Source organism: Camelina sativa, chromosome 14 (genome assembly GCF_030686135.1).
Source record: "Camelina sativa cultivar CO46 ecotype springtype chromosome 14, ASM3068613v1".
Lineage (NCBI taxonomy): Eukaryota > Viridiplantae > Streptophyta > Magnoliopsida > Brassicales > Brassicaceae > Camelina > Camelina sativa.
The window spans coordinates 17,711,441-17,730,443 of NC_141893.1; the positions used below are offsets into that span (position 1 = coordinate 17,711,441).

The following is a 19,003-nucleotide window of genomic DNA, read 5'->3' on the forward strand; positions in this document are numbered from 1 at the left end:
TTAATATCAATTATATTTACATAAATAATGACAAGATAATTACCAATTTTAAAAATGAGTAATATATACAAATTAACAGAAACGTTAATTAAACTACAAAAATAATAATAACTATTTGTAGTCTTTGCTCGAAGATCATGTAATGAAGCTGCTCATGTTTTAGCACGTTTTGGTTGTATACATTGTGATTTCTATTTTTCTTCGGTTGAAATGCCTTTATGGTTATCTCCAACCTTGTATCATTCACACTTTGATCCAAATTAATACAAATCAGCTTTTGACGGAAAAAAACTAGTTGTAGTCTTTAACTTTTGTTTCACAACTACATTTGATAATTTTAATTTTTAGCAAAATTAAAATTTATGTCGATAAAATTCACTAATCATAGAGAAATTATGTTGATATATTTTAATTTAGATCTTCGTAACGTTTTTACTATTTATAAAAGTTATGCATGATCTTAAATAAATATACAATCTATTTTTTTTTCTTTAGCATTGTATTTGTAATCTCTTTCTTACAACATTAATTTTTCTTTGTAAGATGTTTATAATGGAATAAACATATATTGGAATTTACCAACAAGATAAACATAATCCATCAATAATGATAATACACCAAAAATATATTCTTCTCTACAAAAATTTTAGGTTTGAAACGTCTTTCCTAATTATGAAACTTAGGCATGCTATAGAAAAATTCTTGATATCTAAGATTTTATGTAGACCTTACATTTTTTCCTTGATATTTAGGATTTTGGATTTTACACATTCTTGTACATTAATCTTTCAAGGAATGTAAACAAAATAATACAAAGTAATAACTTGTATTATTACAAAACATGTTTTTTTAACGACTGTTTTCATTTAAGCATAATGTAATGAAGAGCACTTCTAAGAAAATTAGGAACATAATAATGAAAATGAAAATTACTATTATTTGTTATAGCATTTCTGGCTAGTAGATTACTAGGGCGATTATTTATTACAAAACATGTTTATAATTTAAAAATCATTACAGATATATAAGTGAATATAATTAGATAAATATTTTTATTACCTTTTTTGCATTGTTTAAAGACAAAAAGCTAGAATAAAGTGATTCCAAAGAAAATATTAAATCCAAAAAATAGATGTTTTTTCAGGTATAATCCGTGATTTTAACAAAGAATAAAGATGTTACAAATATAGAAAATTATCATCATTAATACAAATTTGATGTATGATTAAATTTTTAACAAGGTAATATATATATATATATATATATATATACACATATAAAGGTAATTTAGATGTTGATTTTAAAACTATCCGTAACTATATATATATATATTTGTGTTGTTTTTTGAATTTTTGTAGTGTAACTTTTGTATTTAGAAAATGTAAAAATGTATGGTCTTACTCTAACTTTAACTTTGTACAATCTTCCAAAAAATGCTTAACTTTTTAATTAGTAGTTCAGAAAATTATAGCCTATTAATTTTCACATTCACCCATCTACTTTGATAAATAGTACATGCACACTATGTATCAATTGAAGTTTGGATAGTCATTATGATTATTTATTTGGTCAAAAGCATATGAAATATATATATATATATATATATATATGCCATTTATAAAATGATGATATTGGACACTCATCTAGTTTAGTTCGTTAGTATTTATCATTGTATATAAATACTTACTATAGCTAGCATATGTTCCTATATGATGCTAACAAGGTAGTTAAACATATTTATACATCTAATTTTTTTTTTTGGTATTTAGCCTTTGAATTTACAAACTTTTGGCAATAAGTAGTAATTAAAAACATATGAAAATATTCATATTTACTCATTTATATATTTGTAACACTTTTACAATTTTATAAAATCATGTATAATATGGGACAACCATCTAATTTATTTTGGTATTTAGCCTTTGAATTTACCAACATTTGGCAATAAGTAGTAGAACATATCCATTAACCATGATAATACATCACAACTATATTTATACACATCATTTTTATACACCTGTAAAAAAGAATTACTATTTATAAAAGTCACATATATGGAGACTGAGAGCAATTATTTAATTTCTTATTATTTATACTCTCTTCATTGTATCTTTCATCTTTAAGGATGCTTAAAAAGGATTTCATCAACTATGATAATATAAGAATATATATATATATATATATATATATGTTAATTATCAATTTTAAATATCTATAAATTAATATGTGATAAATTAATAAATTATTTCGGCTATGAGTTGGGTCAATGTAAAATTTTACATATACGATAATATTTTTTTTAAAATTCTGTAAATACATGGTCCATAAATACTAGAAATTAAAGTAATAACTATATACATTTATCAAAACATATACATATATATTTAAGAAAATTTAGTGAATATGACTATACTCTTGTTTTTTTTTTAGTCATTAAATTTGCATTATTTGTTGTTAGAGTTTATTTCTAATAATTTTGGGTTTTATTACACTGATTTTTAATACTTCTAAGAAAAATCTAAATAAATTTTTTTAAATATAAAATTTGGTAAATTAATAATTTGATAAATTAATAAAATAGTTTGCCTCGAAATTATAAAATCATGTAAGTTTGGCTATACATTTGTAATGTCTTATCATTCATAACAATCACGCCATGAGTTTTGACCAACGGCTAATTTTATTTTGGTATTTAGTAATTTAGTTCTGTAATTTGAACTTTTGCTCTGTAATTTTTGTTTTTAGGTAATACGAACAAATCTATACAACTTAACGCCTTACATTATTAATTTATTTGTTATTAGTATCATCCGATTTTTTTGTTGTTTTTAAAATTGTTGATACAAATAAAAAATGCACTAGAAAAAGAAAAAGAAATCCGAATCTACTTGTATTCTTAAAAATATATGTACTATCCTGTTTTTTTAACACATTCAGCCATATACTTCATTGATCATACGTACATGCACTATGTATATCCATTGAATTTAGGAAATTTATTTAGTCAAAAAGCATAGAAAACAGACTAGAGAGAAAGAGAGAGAGACAAACGAAGCAACTATTCATATAGATAGAACTCAAAAAAATGTGACTACTCATCTCACTTTTTATTAACTAGTAAAAAAATAGCCATATTAGAAATTTATTCGTAAATAATCATAATCTTTTATTATAATTTCACTTTATTCATTTTTTTTTGTGTGTCTTTTTAGATGTATGTAAACAGATTTAACGGTCAAGATCAAAATAAATAAAAATTTAACAAAAAAAAAAAAAACCAAGAAAAAAAAATGTCACAAGTTTATTTTTATTTTAATTGAAATAAAGTTTTTATTTTATTTTATTGTATTGGAAAAGAAGAATGGTAGGAGAAAGGAGGAAAGTGGAGCCCACAGGTTTTAAAATATAATAAAATGAAAATATTATTCTCTTCTTTCTTCCTTGTCTTCCTTCTTCTTCTTCTTCTTCTTCAAAAACTTGGTCTCTCTTCTTTCTCATCACCGTCGACTCCGTTTCTCATTTTCCTCTCAAACACAAAAAAACTTCAATTCCTCTCTTCTTGTTTCACTAAGAAGCCACAATACTAAAGAAGAATCTGTAAATGTTTTAGGTTTCTCCAACCTTTTAAAACTCTCAAATCTCTTCTTCTTTTGCTTTCCGCGGTGAGTCATTCTCATCTCTCTCTCCCTCTCTCTCTGTTTTATTTTTCCTTTCTTCTTCTTGTTTAATTTCTCCGGCGAACTCAAATTTGAAAATCGATTTCACTGTTGGCCGCGTCGACTCCTGGATTGTTGATTTTTTTTTTCCTTTCGTGGTTCTTCTTCAGTAGAGTTGTGTGGAGAGATTTGAAAAATCTGAATTGTTTTATAAAATTTTCCTAAAATCTTTAGATCTTTCCCCCCCCCCCCCGAAATCTGTGCGTCTCTTTGTTTTATGGCAAACTCGAGATATCATCATATCATATCTCCGTCGGTCGATATTTTGTTTTCCTTTTTTTCGAAGATTTGTGATTTGGTGGTTGATTTAATTGATGACGGTGATTGATTTGTTTCGTTTACGCGTTTTTTTCTCTCTTTGGTTTCGAGTTAGGTGGCTACTTCTCGTGTTCTTGGTCCAGTGGACCGTGGTGGTGTTACTGAATCTCGTAGCGAGACGCAAGAGACTGGTTTGTTAACTAGAAAAGTTGTTGTTGTTGAGACTCCATTGATGACGCCTTCTAATTCTTTGTCCAGTAGTAGTGAACGCTCTCTCTCAGGTATTTTCAATGATTCTCCTTGTTCTGTATGTGACTCAAAACCCGTAAATGTTGTTTCCTGATCAATTGGTTTGTGTATTGTTATTATCAGGTGAGTGTTCGGTTGATGGATACACTTATGATAGGTAAAGGACTAAACAAATATGACTTTTTCTATATTGGATTTTGGATAATGTTTGTTTAAACAGTATGTTGATTAAGATTGTGTTTTTTAATCTTTGTTAGGGGTAATGAAGATGAGTGTTCAAGTCATAGTAGTCAAGAAGATGTGGAGTGTACGAAGGAGCACAAGGTGGAGCGTTTAGAGCGTAAGTCCAAGAGTATGCCGAGTGATATTCTTAACATTTTGGATGAGAAGGCGAAAGAAGACGGTGTTGAGAATGTGCAATTCTTGTCGGATCGCGAAGATGATAGTGATGTTCCGGTTTGGGAGCCTCCTGAACCGGAAAATCCTGAAGATGAAGAAGACGGAGTTTTTGCTGATGATGATGATGATTGCTGTGATGGTTCTGAGTGGAGTAAAGCAAGTTTGTTAGGGGATTCTAAAGATGGAAGCAGTGAGAAGATAAATTTTTATGAAGAAACCCGGAGAGTAATGCTTGAGGAGGCACATTCAAAGTTTAAGTTCATTGTTAGTCAGCTTATTAAGTCGGCTGGGTTCTCTATGGAAGAAGGTGAATACTGGCTCGAGATTGTTGCTAGGTTGTGTTGGGAGGCTGCTTCACTTTTGAAGCCAGCTATTGATGGTAAAGCACTTGATCCGACTGAGTACATCAAAGTGAAATGCATAGCAACTGGTTCTTTCAATGACAGGTATTACAATTACCCGTTGTTTGCTTAGACTTTGCATTGTTTGATGTTCATAAAAATTGCATATGCTTTTTTTATTCAATTTCCATCTACTGGTACTCTCCTAATAATTGATTCTTTTTTTTCGCAGTCAAGTTTTCAAAGGCCTGGTTTTCAAGAAACATGCTGCACTTAAACACATGGCAACTAAGTATGAGCATCCTAGAATAATGTTAGTCGAAGGAGTACTAGGCCATCCAATAAGTGGATTTTCTTCTCTCCAATCAGTGAATCAGGTAGGCGGGGGAGAAACATAACTAGGCATTCACCAGTTTGAAAGCTTTCATTTTGTAGTTTCTGATTTTTTTTTTTTTTTTTTTTTAACTATTGCCAACAGGACGAAGGTTATCAAGTGAAGTATGTGAAGCCTGTTGTTGATATTATAGAAGCTACCAAGCCTGACGTCATGCTAGTGGAAAAGTCTGTTTCACGTGATATCCAAAAGTCTATTCTTGATAAAGGGGTCACTCTGGTGTTTGACATGAAGCTCCACCGTCTACAGAGAATTTCTCGATGTATTGGTTCACCAATTTTTTCAGTTGACTCTCTGTCTGGTCAGAAGTTAAAGCACTGTGATTCCTTTCGCATTGAGAAAATTGTCGAGGAGCATAATGCGGTGGGTGAAGCCGAGAAGAAGCCAACTAAAACGCTGATGTTTTTAGAGGGTTGCCCTACTCGCCTTGGCTGCACGGTGAGTGCTTGATTTATTGTGGAGTATGATGAAATGCTACATTACATGTTGTGTGTATCATGGTAGTTTCCTAGTATCAACTGACTAATTCTTTCAAAAATTTGAATTTGTGACATTGACCTTAGAGTTTGTTGTAGTCTACCTATGATTATCTGATTTTGAATTTTTGATATGTGGCAGATTTTACTTAAAGGATGCCACAGCGATAGCTTGAAAAAGGTCAAAGAAGTAGTACAGTATTCATTTATCCTGGCATATCATCTAATGCTGGAGGCTTCTTTCCTAGCTGATCGGTATACAATGTTCTCAACCATTTTTACAAAGGAAGCGGCATCATGTGTTATGCAAATAGAAAAGTTTCCACTATCCCGTTCTCCTGGTGAATCTGCCTTTGAAACAGTTGATATTCCTTTGTCGAATGGATTCGATGAACGATCTATTCTGATAAATGGGGATGCAGATGGTGAGAAAGATGAGAACAGGGAACCAGATGGAGATCATGTCTTCTCTCACGAGCCATATAATCCAGTTATTTTCACTGGGTTCTCAACTTTGTCTGCCAAATTAAGTAAATATTTAGGCTTTGTTCAAAATCAGGAGTCAGTTCCAGTTTCTGTGGTTACAGATGTATCAAATATCAGTAACCTTGATTCGATAAGGGAATCTGTGGAAGATACTGCAGAAAATGATGAGACTAAACAAGCTGTGTCACTTGATCCTGAGATCCCAGTAAATATGAGTTCAGATGATGGAGACAGGTCACAAACAGAGAATGATATTGAGAGCACCTTGGAGTCTCAGAGTATATTGGTTCTAGTGTCTAAGAGGAATGCCCTCAGGGGGATAATGTGTGATCAAAGGCATTTTTCACACATAAAGTTTTACAAGCACTTCGATGTTCCCTTGGAAAGATTCCTGCGCGATATGTTTAATCAGGTTCGACTTCGTTGCTCTTCTCAGTTTAAAATAAAATGCTGTTTTGTTCTTTTGCCAAGGTTCATTTGTGTTAGTAGCTCAAAATTTGTTTATGGAACTGTTCATGTTGCAGAAAAACCTATGCCAAACGTGCGAGGGAATACCGGAAGCACATCTTTACTATTATGCTCATAACAATAAGCAACTAACAGTCGAAGTCAAGCGAATTCCTTTAACAAAATGTCTATCTGGTGAGGCAAAAGGAAAAATCTGGATGTGGAGCCGTTGTGGAAAGTGTAAAACAAAGAATGTGTCTCGGAGATCCACAAAAAGAGTGCTGATATCGACTGCTGCTCGTAGCTTGTCATTTGGAAAGTTTTTGGAGCTCAGTTTTTCTCAGCAAACTTTTCTGAACAGATCGTCTAGCTGTGGACACTCTTTCGACAGGGACTTCCTTCACTTCTTTGGGTATGGTTTTTGATCTATTTACTCTATAATATGGGCTTTCGAGATGTGACATCCACATATCCTTGGAGAATAGTTTGGGACTAAGATTTGTATTTTTAATTATATATCTTGAAACTTGTATACACTGCAGATTAGGCTCCATGGTTGCTATTCTCAGTTACTCCCAAGTCGCATCCTACACAGTGTCTCTGCCACCCATGAAGATGGTATCTAGCGTTTTGATAAAAGCGGGTTGGCTTGAGAAAGAATTTGAAGGAGTAAGTTTCTACTCTACTCTGCGTTATTAGTGTTGTAGCTATATTCTTCATACATGGTGGTAGAAACAAATATCGCTGATTTAATTTGGCATCATTAGCCTTTTTTTCAGTTTACATTTTCTGCCAAATAACATGTCTTGCTTGAGATGAGGTCTGGCCTAAAGTATGCTAAATTAATAATCAGTTTGTGCTGATTGTTTTGATATTCTTCTTCAGGTATTTACTAAAGGGATCTCCTTGTTCGAGGACGCTGGTGGTTTTCTAAAGAGGCTAAGATCGCAATTCAAAAATTCAGATCCCAGCTATCATTGTGCACACAAACTCCTTTCTAACATTGAGGAGTTGCTGGATCACGAGCGTTTTGTATTTGAGGTTAGCTAGCTTTGTAACAATTGCATACGGTATACAACTATCTATGTTAAGTTCTAGAGACAAGCTTACTAATATCTATTCATCCTTTCTGGGACACTTTCTTATTTTCTACAAAAAGGAAAACATCAGGAACTCGTTTGACAAAGCGAAAACCATAGATGATGTTTCGCACAGACTGCTCCGCTTAAACCGCATGAGGTGGGAACTTCTGCTTCAAGCTCTCATCTGGAACTACCGGCTGCAGTCGCTGGTTTTGTCTAATCGTTTGCGTCCTTCAAGTGATGAGAGGAAAACATGTGAACAAGGTGTGGAGACTGTTTCTGAGGCTGGAATGACCAGATATGAAAATGATGACAAATCTTCTGATTCTGGTAGCAATGGAGTCATGGACACTCCAATTGTTGAAGACAAGGAAATACCAATCGTTGGGGTGTCTGTTGGAGACAATGATCAAATGGAAAAATCGAATGTGCCTGAAGACAGTGATTTGCAAACTTTGAGCAGCTCCATGCCCGAGCCCGAGACAACATCTCCCATCAACGATCATTTTGACACTCATTTGGCTGTTAGTATCCATTCAACCAATGAACAAGAAGGGGATAAATCAATTCCAATTACTGGAGATTCACTGGATGGTGAGGTTGCTGCCTCTACTGGGCCACACATCTTAGGTTGGAATGAATGGTTTTGGCTGCCATTTGAAGAGCTACGCTTGAAGCGCATAGTTGACGTTGAGAAGGAATACTTGTTGAAATTTGAGTATGTAAACAATTTTACCCAAGAAAACCTTCAGACGGTGAACCAGATAATCACTGAGGAAGGCTCTCGTCTGCGCATCTCTTTGAGGGATGATGATTTTATTGTGTCAGACTATGAAGACGAGCTCTCCAGCCTGATCGCTTGTGCGCTTGCCCACCTGAACATTGATGAGAACAAATTGCCTTTATCAAGGTGTATACATGGGTCTCTTGAAGGGTTCTTAGATAAAGATCAAGATTCTAAGCAAACTGCTGACCGTGAGGCTTCCCGTTTCGCGAGTGAGAGTACAAATAGGCTGGAAATACCCCCTCCGGAGGTCCTTGTTACTTTTGGGTCACTAAAATCAATTGGAAAACCCAAATACTCTATCGTGTCCCTGTATGCAGATGATTTCCGTGACCTCAGAAGACGCTGTTGCTCATCAGAGCTTGATTATATAGCTTCACTAAGTCGCTGTAAGCCGTGGGATGCTAAGGGTGGTAAGAGCAAATCTGTGTTTGCTAAGACTTTGGATGATAGGTTCATCGTAAAAGAGATCAAGAAGACAGAGTACGAATCATTTGTGACATTTGCTCCGGAGTATTTCAAATACATGAAGGACTCTTATGATCTAGGCAACCAAACTTGTCTTGCCAAAGTTCTCGGGATCCATCAGGTAATGTCTCTACAATCAGCTTTTGATCATTCGACCATTAGAATTTTTCTTAGCTAATTATCAAATGAATAGGGCTTAGTTTGAAGGATCTTTGATTGCCATTTTCAGGTAACTGTAAGGCAGCCAAAGGGTGGAGGGAAAGAGATACGACACGACCTGATGGTCATGGAGAATCTTAGTTTTGGCAGGAAAATAACTCGCCAGTACGATCTCAAAGGCGCTCTACATGCTCGGTTTACAACCACTTCTGCTAATGGCGCAGATGATGTTCTATTGGATCAGAACTTTGTCAACGACATGAACAAATCCCCGCTTTACGTTAGCAAAACATCAAAACAAAATCTCCAAAGAGCGGTTTATAACGACACCAGCTTCCTAACGGTGAGTTTTTTTTTGTTTCATCTCTCTTTCTCTATCGGTATACTATGAAAAATATGTTCATTTAGTCAATTTCTATTGTGTAAACAAATCGCAGAGCATAAACGTTATGGACTACTCGTTGCTAGTTGGAGTTGATGATGAGAATCATGAGCTAGTGTGTGGAATCATCGATTATCTAAGACAATACACATGGGACAAGCAACTAGAGACGTGGGTGAAATCGTCTTTGGTGGTGCCAAAGAATGTACAGCCGACAGTGATCAGCCCGATTGATTACAAGACGAGGTTCAGGAAATTCATGAAGACGTATTTCTTATGCGTCCCTGACCAGTGGTGCGACCAAGGAGACTCTTGAGGACAAGAAGCATATGATTTATAGTTTGGGGACAGATGATATTTGATTATACCCGGTCTAAATCGCCCATCCATATGATGACCCAAAAAAAAAAAAAAAACTATTATGATTCTTTTATTTGATTATAGCTTCACTTGTGTATATAGAGACAAGTCCAGTTTTTATTTACCCCGTCATTGTGCAGTTTTTTAGCAAGTTTATGGGGTAGATTTAGCGATTGGATTGTCTCTGCCTTTGTTTTTATCCATTTCATTGAAAGGCAGATTCAAGCAGGTGAAGTTTGTACCTAAAAAAAAAAGTCAGTTTGTGGCATATGAAAGTGTTGTTTTTGTATTAAAATGAAGAAAAAAAAAAGTGATTATTGTTACATTTGTTTGTCAAAGCATTTAGTGTTTGGTAACCCCAAGTCACTAGCCTAACCGCTACAACTTTCAATCGGTAAACGATCACTTGATCCAAGTAATTCAGACATATGAATCTAAAGCAAAATCAATCAGTTTAGTCGAACAATTCAATATCATGATCATTAGATCCAACCGCATGAACAACAAATCCGTCTGACCATCCGTTGTGCCTTCTAATATAACTTACATTCTAATATAACTGGGTAAGTTAAACTCGCCCATCAAAATCTTTAATCCATGTAGGTTCGGATCCGGTAGGATTGGGTTACCCATTTTGATCTCCCACAGTTCTGAGTCTTTGTATATTCTGGTGTGGAGAAAAGTATAAGTGCCACTCAAAAGTGATATCCACATTAGTTGAAATTTTAAACATACTTAGGATTGGAATCATATCAGCTTGAAACTTCTCACATATGTTAAAAGTTACGGAAATAAACTTAACAGAAAGACAAACACATTGTATACATACGTTTGTCAGTTTGTAGATTTTTTTTTGGTAGGGCAAAGGGAGACAAAACCTCCCTAAATTATTAAAAGTAAAAAAATTACAAACAAACCCATCTGGCAATGGCATCCCCTAGAGCATCCTCCATCAAGACAAAAAAAAGATCCTCCGGCAAGTATTAAACAATTGTAAGCCTGATGGACGAGTGAAAGCATAGTTTGCTAACCCGTCTGCAAAACGATTAGCCTCATTATACACATGTGTAACCCGGACTAACCAGTCCTTTGAAAGAAAGCCATAGCACAAACGTACTAGGAAGGACAAGGGATGAAAATCCATAATCCCTGTCTTGAGAAACCCAACAACCAACTCCGAATCTACCTCCAGCTTCACATAAGTTATTTGCCTCTTCCACGCAAGATAGAGTCCATAGTACACTCCCATAACTCCGCCAACGGCCGAACAATAGCCTATATTCAGCGCAAACCCATGGATTCACTGCTCCTCACTATCCCGAATAACTCCTCCACCCGCAGCAGAGCCAGGATTTCCCCGAGAGGCACCATCCGTTTCAGTTTAAACCAGTACTCTAGAGACGGAACCCATGCAATCTGTCTCTCCACTCTTACCGCTTCGTTTGACGTCCCTTGGCAAGCTAAGTTTGCAAGGTAAACCTCCTTCTCCATATCCTTCACAAACTGAACCATGTCTCTACATTTTCCCAACACACCGAAAACATTTCCACATCTCCACTTCCACCCCCACCACACACCCATACCAAACAGGATAGCCCAAGGGACACCAAACCGGACTGACATATCCCCTAAGTTGCCTGACACCCATTCTAACAGAGTTTGACCAAAAAACTGGCCCCTACGCTCCGGACTGACAATGCGGCTCCAAAGCTCCGACATCGCTGGACAATCTCTCAAAATATGGATAATAGTTTCGATCCCTCCTTTACACACCTGAATCACACAAGTACCTCCGATGTCTCTCTGCGTTGAGGTCGGCGATGCAGCTTGCGTACTTACAATCTCCAGATCCTCCGCAAGGTCTTATCCCCACCTTGACATTGTAACCGTCGACGAGGCTCATGTCGTAGAAATCTTTGCTGCCATCGCCAACGAGGGTGAATTCAGAAAGAGTGACTGGAGAAACTCCGCCGCCGTTACATTTTAGACCGCCGCAATCTCCGGTGACGCATCTACCCTTTCCGGAGGCGTCAAACTTGCATCCCGTACGAGCCCAGAACCGACCTGACCATCCCGCAGAAGCCAAGAGCTTTTTGGAAGCCGCCACCGCCGAGAGTTCCGGCCCAGACGGTGTCAGGGCAATTGTTCTTTAGAGTGAAGATGGTGCCGCCACTCGGCCCACCCTGAAGATCAATGCTGCCGCCACTCGGCCCACTCGGAAAATCAATGCTGCCTGTAGTTTTATGTCGCAAAACTAAAATATCAGAGGAGACTTCTTTTTTTTTTGGTTTTAATGTAAAGATTCAAAAGGAAACTTATAAAACAGAGGAGAAATGAAGAATGTGGCACCAGGGTCTACACCAAGCTGTTTACAATAGTCTTTATAATACTCAACCCTTGCCATGACCGCACTTTGATTCCCACTGCTCCACTCCAGACTATTGATGGCTTTAATGGTGGCTCCAAATCCTTGGTCCAGTACGAGCCTTACGCTGTTCATCCAAAACCACAGACTTGTCCTGAAAGCCACAGTTGGGTTGCTACCCACTAGCTCAGGCTTGCGTAAGAGGTCAAGTCCGAGACTCTGGCCACATGATCCGTAGTTGTAATTCCATGATAATTGCATCGGACCACGACCATAGTATTTCTTTCCATGTGCACATGGATATTTGCATGTTGCCCTCGTCGCAGTAGTCAAATGAACTTCCGTTAACCTCCTCTATGTTGCAGAAATCTAAATGTGGAAAGTTTTATGAAACTAATTATTGGTGGTTGAGATTACTATTTGATTTAAAAAGCAAAAACAGGAATTTATATTTCAAAACTATAGAAATCTATTTTTTTAATACCTAGACATTATTAGTAGTTTGTGTGAAATAACCGTAGTCTAAATCTTTAGATATATTTCAAGAATTTACCACTCAATAATTTACTAATTAAATTCTATACCTAGCCGATTACGGATCAGAGTAAAGTTTTGATTGTTTGAGGACAAAAAAAAAAGAAAGGACTAGTTCTAACGTACGTTGGGTCTCGTAGGTGAAATGAGCAAACATGGTATACAGACATATTGAACTCCAAATTAGTATGAGCGGCCTCAAGGAAAGAGTCACGGGTGTAAAATTTCTTCCCGGCGCAGCCATTACTTGCTTGGCTAATAATTCCGTTAAAGAATTTTTGTGTCACAATACTGTCAACCGGCTCAACCGGCTCAGTATATTTCGGCAAGGACCTGATATGCAACCGGAGCCACAATAATCTTCGGTGACTCCGCAATACCCAAACTTACTGCAGCAGAGGATTGGGGAACAGCCGCAGTACTGCGACTTGGCAGTTTCAGAGTATAAACCAAAGATAAAGATGAGAAAAACTGAGGATATTTGTTTGAGAGCCATTCCGTTTTGGGAGATGTTTTGTTAGTTTTCTCATTTCTTTGGGATAGAGTGGCCAGTCATTCGGAAGAAAATGTTTTATATACTTATTGATTATTCATCAATTTATTATATGGTCTATTTATTCAATTTTCTTGTTCTCGTATCATTTCTGAACAATAAATATTATGAACGAAGAGAGGCGATAATCAATAACCGTTTTGTTAAAGCAATCACCCGCAGTTCTGCATCTTCGGCTGATGCTGGCCTCTCCGGCGTCGGTTGGGTTTCTTCCTTCTTCCCTGTTTCTTTTCTGATATTGTTGTTTAGGTTTTTATTCTAGAACACTTACCGATGATGATGAAATTGTTTTTCTCATCACGCCAAAGGGGTATCTCACTGTTTCCCGGTGGATCTCTGATGGTTTCTTTTGGTTGTTCACTTTTTCTCTATTGGTTCCTGTCCTCACGATATATGTTTCGTCACCGGTGGATTCGAATCAACCGTTGTGTTTCCATGTCCGGCGATTTCGCCGAGAGTTTTCTGGTCTGGTTGGTCGTGCCTTTGTTCATACTAACACATGATGTTAGTTATGCGATTCTTCCCGGGCGTCAGTATGTTCTTCTGTGGGCGTACCGAAGACTAACACAAATCCCTTCGGATTTGATATGTAACCATCGACCGGCACGTAAACCACCATGGAAGCAATATGTTGAAGAGGAGTTGGAGGCCAATAGAAGGAGAATCAGAAGATGGTTTATACCATATCAACAAAAATGGGTTTCAAGTGCAACCAAGATCAATGACATTTCTTTCTACATGAGAGTTTCGACTAATTGGAAGGTTTTGCGATGTAACAGATGGATCGCTGCCTATAATTTTCGAATGCATTATCGGTATTTCATCAATAAAAAAAGGATGAATCCCAAGCTAGAAAGTCACACCAAATTGCCGGAAAAGACGAATACGATTAAGTTTTTGACTAGGAATGCGGAGCGTAATTTGCTTTATCGTTTCTTCGTTACACAATCCATTGGTTGTATCTGTAATCTCATTGATAATATTGTATGCTCTTATTCATATCAATAAAGTTTTTAAGATGTTATATATATATATATATATTATGAATGATCAAACTCAAAAGAAAAAAAAAACAAAAAAAAACCGATTTGCATTTTTTTTAAAAACCTAAAATAAGTATAATCAACGATATGGATCAATCTTTTGGGAATTTTGTTGTTAAACAAATTGAAAGTTCAAATTTTATTTTTTTCAAGGGAAAAAAACCGAGTCCATGAATATTTTGGAGTTCAGCAAACGAGGAAGTTCCTTTCCAAGTAATCCGTCAACTCAAATAATTTTTTTTTGTTCTAACTTCTAACCCATTCGTTACGTAAGTAGGGAAATTTTCGTTTAATACGGTCAAGTAGACATTTTGTTTAAATAAGAATGGTCAGAAATAAATTGATAGATGGGCTATGTATGTACATATGATTTTTGTGGTTGTAATTGTAAGGAACCGAGAAATTCTTTAAACGTTTTCTTTACTTTTCTGAAAATATCTGCGGATTTGAAAAAAAATAAGATGAGACATTTTGATTTCAACAAGTGTTTTCTTATAAATCAAATAAAATGCTCCGTCTTTTTAAAAAAAAATAGAATGTTAATAGTGAAATTTCTTGTATCCTTTAGTAGTGAAAATTTTTATTTTATATTTGTCGCATAATTAATCCTCTCCATAAAGGGAATATCATCATCTTCGTTTATGATAACATTTTCGATCTGATTGAAATCCTCGGTACGGTGACTTCTTCTTCGATGATTCACCTTAACCAATGCTACCGTGGTGGCTGGTGATGAGATTCCCAAGTCAATGTAGCCTCTGCTCCCAGTGATATCGTATAAACATCCCAAACTGCACCAGTTGTCAAACAAAAGAGTTGGTATTTACCATTTTGAACTTCCACTTTGTACAACTGTTTTTTGATTGGAGATATAATTTAATTTTTGTATTCTGAACCCGGGAATCCCAAAGGCCATAACAATGATGGTAAACAAAAACCAAAAATAAAAGACAAAAGAGACAACAATTCTTCTTCTGGATTTGGTTGTATGATTCAGATACATTGACATCGAAGAGGAACAGAAGCACCTGCTGGTTTTCTTCTTTCCCTAGTCACTGCTTCCTTCACCATTGGCACCTTCTGCTGAACCTTCTTCCATATGTGATTCACCGCACCATCGGGTTCAATCGGTCCAATCCCATTGGCCTGACCATTATCATAAACAAACACTGTCTGAACCTTTGCCATTCTACTTCTGAATGCTTCCTTCTCTCTCTCAGAGAACCTTCTGAGGTGATTAGCCAACCATTTAGGTGTTAATGCATCACTTACAGAGACAAAGACTGAGAATTCTGAGTAATCGATCATTCCCTCGAATGGGAGCTCTATGGTATCACTGACAATCACAGGGATGCAGAGGCTTTGAATGGCGTCAAAGAGACGGCATGAAGTGGGAGTGTCACCGGCTGGATGCAAGCAGAACTCTGAGTTTCTCATTCCTCTTATCGATTGTTCCCTCCCCGTTGCATTAGGAAAACCTTCTTCCATGACAACGCCTTGTTCATTGACCAGCAAGTCCCATAGCTTTTCTCTAATTAACCCTCCCTGTCAAGTTAAAATTACTTTAGAGATCTTGACACAAAAAAACTTGACACAGAACAGACCATTGGCTATGAAGACATAAGACTAATCTATTCAAATAAGGCCAATGTCTATGTTTGAATATACATGTGAAATGTATTATAAACACAAACGTGACTGTTTACAACAAGTCCTTCCAAGATTGAGCAGCACTAAAATTTCCAAAACAACAATACATTTACGCTAGCCATAAACTCACCACTCACAACAGCCTCTGCATCAAGCAATGTAATGACTCAAACTAAAGAAGCGAGTTTCGTCAGAGTGATTACCCGATGTCTGTGTTTAGCGCCTTTGAAATAAAGAAGGCTGTGACGTCTCTGGTTCTGAGACAAATCTAGTCTAGGAAGTAGATGCGTGTATGGAACAATCACATCCTTAATGACAGAGACTTGAGTATGCTCTATCCTCTCAGGCAAGCTAGTCCCGTTGGATGATTTAGAATCTTGCCTGAACCAGCCTCCAAAATCCACCACTAGAAGAATCGACAAAGCAATCTCCTCACGAAAATGCCACATTGCAACTGGGTCTGCCAAATAACGCTTCAACATTTTAACTTAACCTGACACACCATCCACACATATAACTTACATAAGCTTCTACACCAAATCTATAGACACACCACACCCACATGACAAAATCTATACTTATACGATCCAGATCTGTAAAACTGAGTCCAAACAAGTTCCAAAGATATAAAGAGAGAAACTTTATGTACCAGTTAAAACAAAAACGTGATCACGACCATTGGAGCGTTTCCAAGCTTCAGTGCTCTTGACAAAATCAAGAATTTGTCTCTGTCTCTGGTAATCTTCGTTTCCAGACTTCTTCCTAAACGAACCTTTACCATTTCCAAGCTCCATCTCAGCACTCAACGTAGCAAAGAAGGGCACGAACACTACATCAGCGTCAGATTCACTAAAAACCCTTTTAGCAAAAGATCCAATTCGTTTATCCGGTGGGGTTTCAAGGTCTCCCATGATCCAATACTCGGCGCTGTACTGCTTAATCAGTGGGTTCTCCGGGTACGGTGGGTATGTATCGGTTTTGGGTAAATGGGTTTTACGGGTCGGGTGATCCGGGTCGGTGGATATACGTGAATCTGGAGAAGAAGAGGACCAGTAGTTCTCGAGAAGGCCATAGTTTAGGGATCTCGGAAGCTCAGCTACAAAGACTTTGATGCCGTTTTGGAGAGTAATGTGTGAAATTCTCGGATTTGGGTTGGAGATCAAGGAATTGGAGAAGAAGAAGAGAAGCGAGACGACGAAGAGGAGAGAGAAAGAGAGGAATAAGTAAGGAATTGAACAGAGAGGTCTAGTGGACGCCATTGATGTGATCTTAGGAACCATCGTTGCTTAAGATGAAAGATCTCGCTGCTTTTTTGATTCAGGTAATTCTTGTATTGATCGGAGGCGTTTTTGATTCTTGAATTCTTGTCCTTTTTATTGTTGATGTTATCCCGGAAAAGGACCATCTTATTATACCTGTACATCCTCCAAAACTAAACGACAGCGTTTTACCATGTAATCTCGCTGCTTTTTTGATTCAGGGGAGATTGGTTTCGTTCTTGTATTGATCTGAGGCGTTTTGGATTCTAGCGTTTTGATATCGCGCGATTCTTGAATTCTTGTGTTTTTATTGTTTTTTTTTTCTCGGCAACAAACATTTTACTAGAACTAGTAATTTACATCCATGATATTACACAACTTGACTTACTGGCTTACTTTGCTAGCTTATCAACAGTTACATTTGTAGGAGCTAGAAATTTTGCCAGATAAGAGGTATTGATTATGAGAACAACAAGTAAACGTTAAGGGAAGAATGGAGGGGAGACCGAAATCTCTTTCCTTAACTCTTTGAAACCCCCGCAGTGCGACAAGATTTAAGGTTACAAGAGTTCCAGGATACAACACATTCACAACCGGGTTTGCTAATCACTCAAACACACCGGCTCTATACGAACTACACTCTACGATACTCTCGAAGACACTTACTTTGTGGGAGAGAGATTGCTGGATGTTTTGTGCTTTTGCTGTGTGTGAGAACAAGCGATTGATTTCGTCAATTCACTATCTTGCAAGAGAAGAACTCGATGAGTATATATAGAGGATTTAGATGACTTGGGTACGAAATTGATTCTCCACAACTTTACTAAGTTCATCGCAAATCTAGGAGGTGGACGACGTGAAGAAGCCACGATCTCTCAATGAAATCCAACTCTCCACTTGATCACGAAATCAAAGAGACCGAGTCTCAGGGAGATGTGAAACAGAGTTTTGACTCTATTCAATCTGACCCACTCCTCTTGGAGCTCCAACTTGAGCAAGGCCAAACCATTAAGGCCTAATTTCTCATTCACACAATCCAATTTTATTAAGCCCACTAAGCTTAAAAAATTGAGATCCAACAATCCCCCACATGAATAGAAATTACAAACTAAACATAGGAAGACTAAAAGAAAACTTTTACTAACTAGACTTGACTAGACTAGACACCACTTAGACTAGACACCACTTAGACTAAACTAGACAGACGTTCGAGAGTATGCGAAAATGTTATTGTATCTGAAAAGTAGCATTTTTCAGCTTTGAACCCATCATTTTTAATATCTGTCGGATTTACTTGGCCGGGAGGTGAACATTATGTCTTGAACCACCCAGATTTTAATGTAAACGTAGACAACAGGTATCGCGCAACAACACTTTCTCGTAGAGATTTAGTTCTCTATTGTGTCCATTTTGGCCTTGGACATTCCTGGGTTCATGAGTGAACTTGGAGAATATAGCCTCTCTTTCATTCTCCTAGAAATGGTCCTATTTCACACTCACTAGGTGATCTCCCATCAGTTTTGTTTTTAGAAGCATCCTGTAATACTCCACGAATATCTCAAAACTATGGTATGTCATTAAAAGCTAACGCTTAACCT

The 19,003-nt window shown here is 36.7% G+C and overlaps 3 protein-coding genes and 1 pseudogene across 5 annotated transcripts; 2 read left to right on the forward strand and 2 right to left on the reverse strand.

Annotated features, from left to right (window-relative positions):
- Positions 1 to 3,437: 3,437 nt before the first annotated feature.
- LOC104743780 (putative 1-phosphatidylinositol-3-phosphate 5-kinase FAB1D) lies at positions 3,438 to 10,324 on the forward strand. The gene is made up of 13 exons (XM_087485362.1): positions 3,438 to 3,662; positions 4,090 to 4,255; positions 4,347 to 4,380; positions 4,481 to 5,068; positions 5,196 to 5,340; positions 5,442 to 5,795; positions 5,976 to 6,731; positions 6,844 to 7,178; positions 7,309 to 7,435; positions 7,652 to 7,807; positions 7,926 to 9,221; positions 9,330 to 9,602; positions 9,697 to 10,324. Exons 2-13 carry the CDS (start codon positions 4,207 to 4,209, stop codon positions 9,955 to 9,957), a joined length of 4,374 nt encoding a protein of 1,457 aa, XP_087341488.1. The 5' UTR covers positions 3,438 to 3,662; positions 4,090 to 4,206; the 3' UTR covers positions 9,958 to 10,324.
- A 431-nt stretch (positions 10,325 to 10,755) lies between these two features.
- Positions 10,756 to 13,418, reverse strand: LOC109128831 (basic endochitinase CHB4-like; annotated as a pseudogene). The gene is made up of 2 exons (XR_015580652.1): positions 13,027 to 13,418; positions 10,756 to 12,735 (listed from the first exon to the last, which is right to left on the reverse strand). The product of XR_015580652.1 is annotated as a basic endochitinase CHB4-like (transcript).
- A 428-nt stretch (positions 13,419 to 13,846) lies between these two features.
- LOC104743781 (uncharacterized) lies at positions 13,847 to 14,461 on the forward strand. The gene has a single exon (XM_010464828.2). It carries the CDS (start codon positions 13,847 to 13,849, stop codon positions 14,459 to 14,461), a length of 615 nt encoding a protein of 204 aa, XP_010463130.2.
- An 835-nt stretch (positions 14,462 to 15,296) lies between these two features.
- On the reverse strand, positions 15,297 to 17,618 carry LOC104741998 (putative arabinosyltransferase ARAD1). Of its 2 annotated transcripts, none has more exons than XM_010462955.3 (3): positions 16,796 to 17,618; positions 16,350 to 16,606; positions 15,297 to 16,041 (listed from the first exon to the last, which is right to left on the reverse strand). In XM_010462955.3, exons 1-3 carry the CDS (start codon positions 17,424 to 17,426, stop codon positions 15,490 to 15,492), a joined length of 1,440 nt encoding a protein of 479 aa, XP_010461257.1. In that variant the 5' UTR covers positions 17,427 to 17,618; the 3' UTR covers positions 15,297 to 15,489. The 2 variants fall into 2 exon arrangements, with proteins under 2 accessions (XP_010461257.1, XP_087339042.1); XM_087482916.1 differs by having other exon boundaries at positions 16,350 to 16,639; positions 16,796 to 17,617.
- Between the last annotated feature and the right edge of the window lie 1,385 nt (positions 17,619 to 19,003).

Excerpts from the sequence above, each read along its gene's own strand:
- LOC104743780 (XM_087485362.1), top strand. The coding sequence starts at position 4,207 with ATGACGCCTTCTAATTCTTTGTCCAGTAGTAGTGAACGCTCTCTCTCA. Across the intron at positions 5,796-5,975 it reads CTACTCGCCTTGGCTGCACG|ATTTTACTTAAAGGATGCCA; the intron begins GTGAGTGCTTGA and ends GATATGTGGCAG. Across the intron at positions 7,436-7,651 it reads TTGAGAAAGAATTTGAAGGA|GTATTTACTAAAGGGATCTC; the intron begins GTAAGTTTCTAC and ends ATTCTTCTTCAG.
- LOC104741998 (XM_010462955.3), bottom strand. The coding sequence starts at position 17,426 with ATGGTTCCTAAGATCACATCAATGGCGTCCACTAGACCTCTCTGTTCA. Across the intron at positions 16,607-16,795 it reads TCACGTTTTTGTTTTAACTG|ACCCAGTTGCAATGTGGCAT; the intron begins GTACATAAAGTT and ends GTTATTTGGCAG. Across the intron at positions 16,042-16,349 it reads GCGCTAAACACAGACATCGG|GGAGGGTTAATTAGAGAAAA; the intron begins GTAATCACTCTG and ends TTAACTTGACAG.
- LOC104743781 (XM_010464828.2), top strand. The coding sequence starts at position 13,847 with ATGTTTCGTCACCGGTGGATTCGAATCAACCGTTGTGTTTCCATGTCC.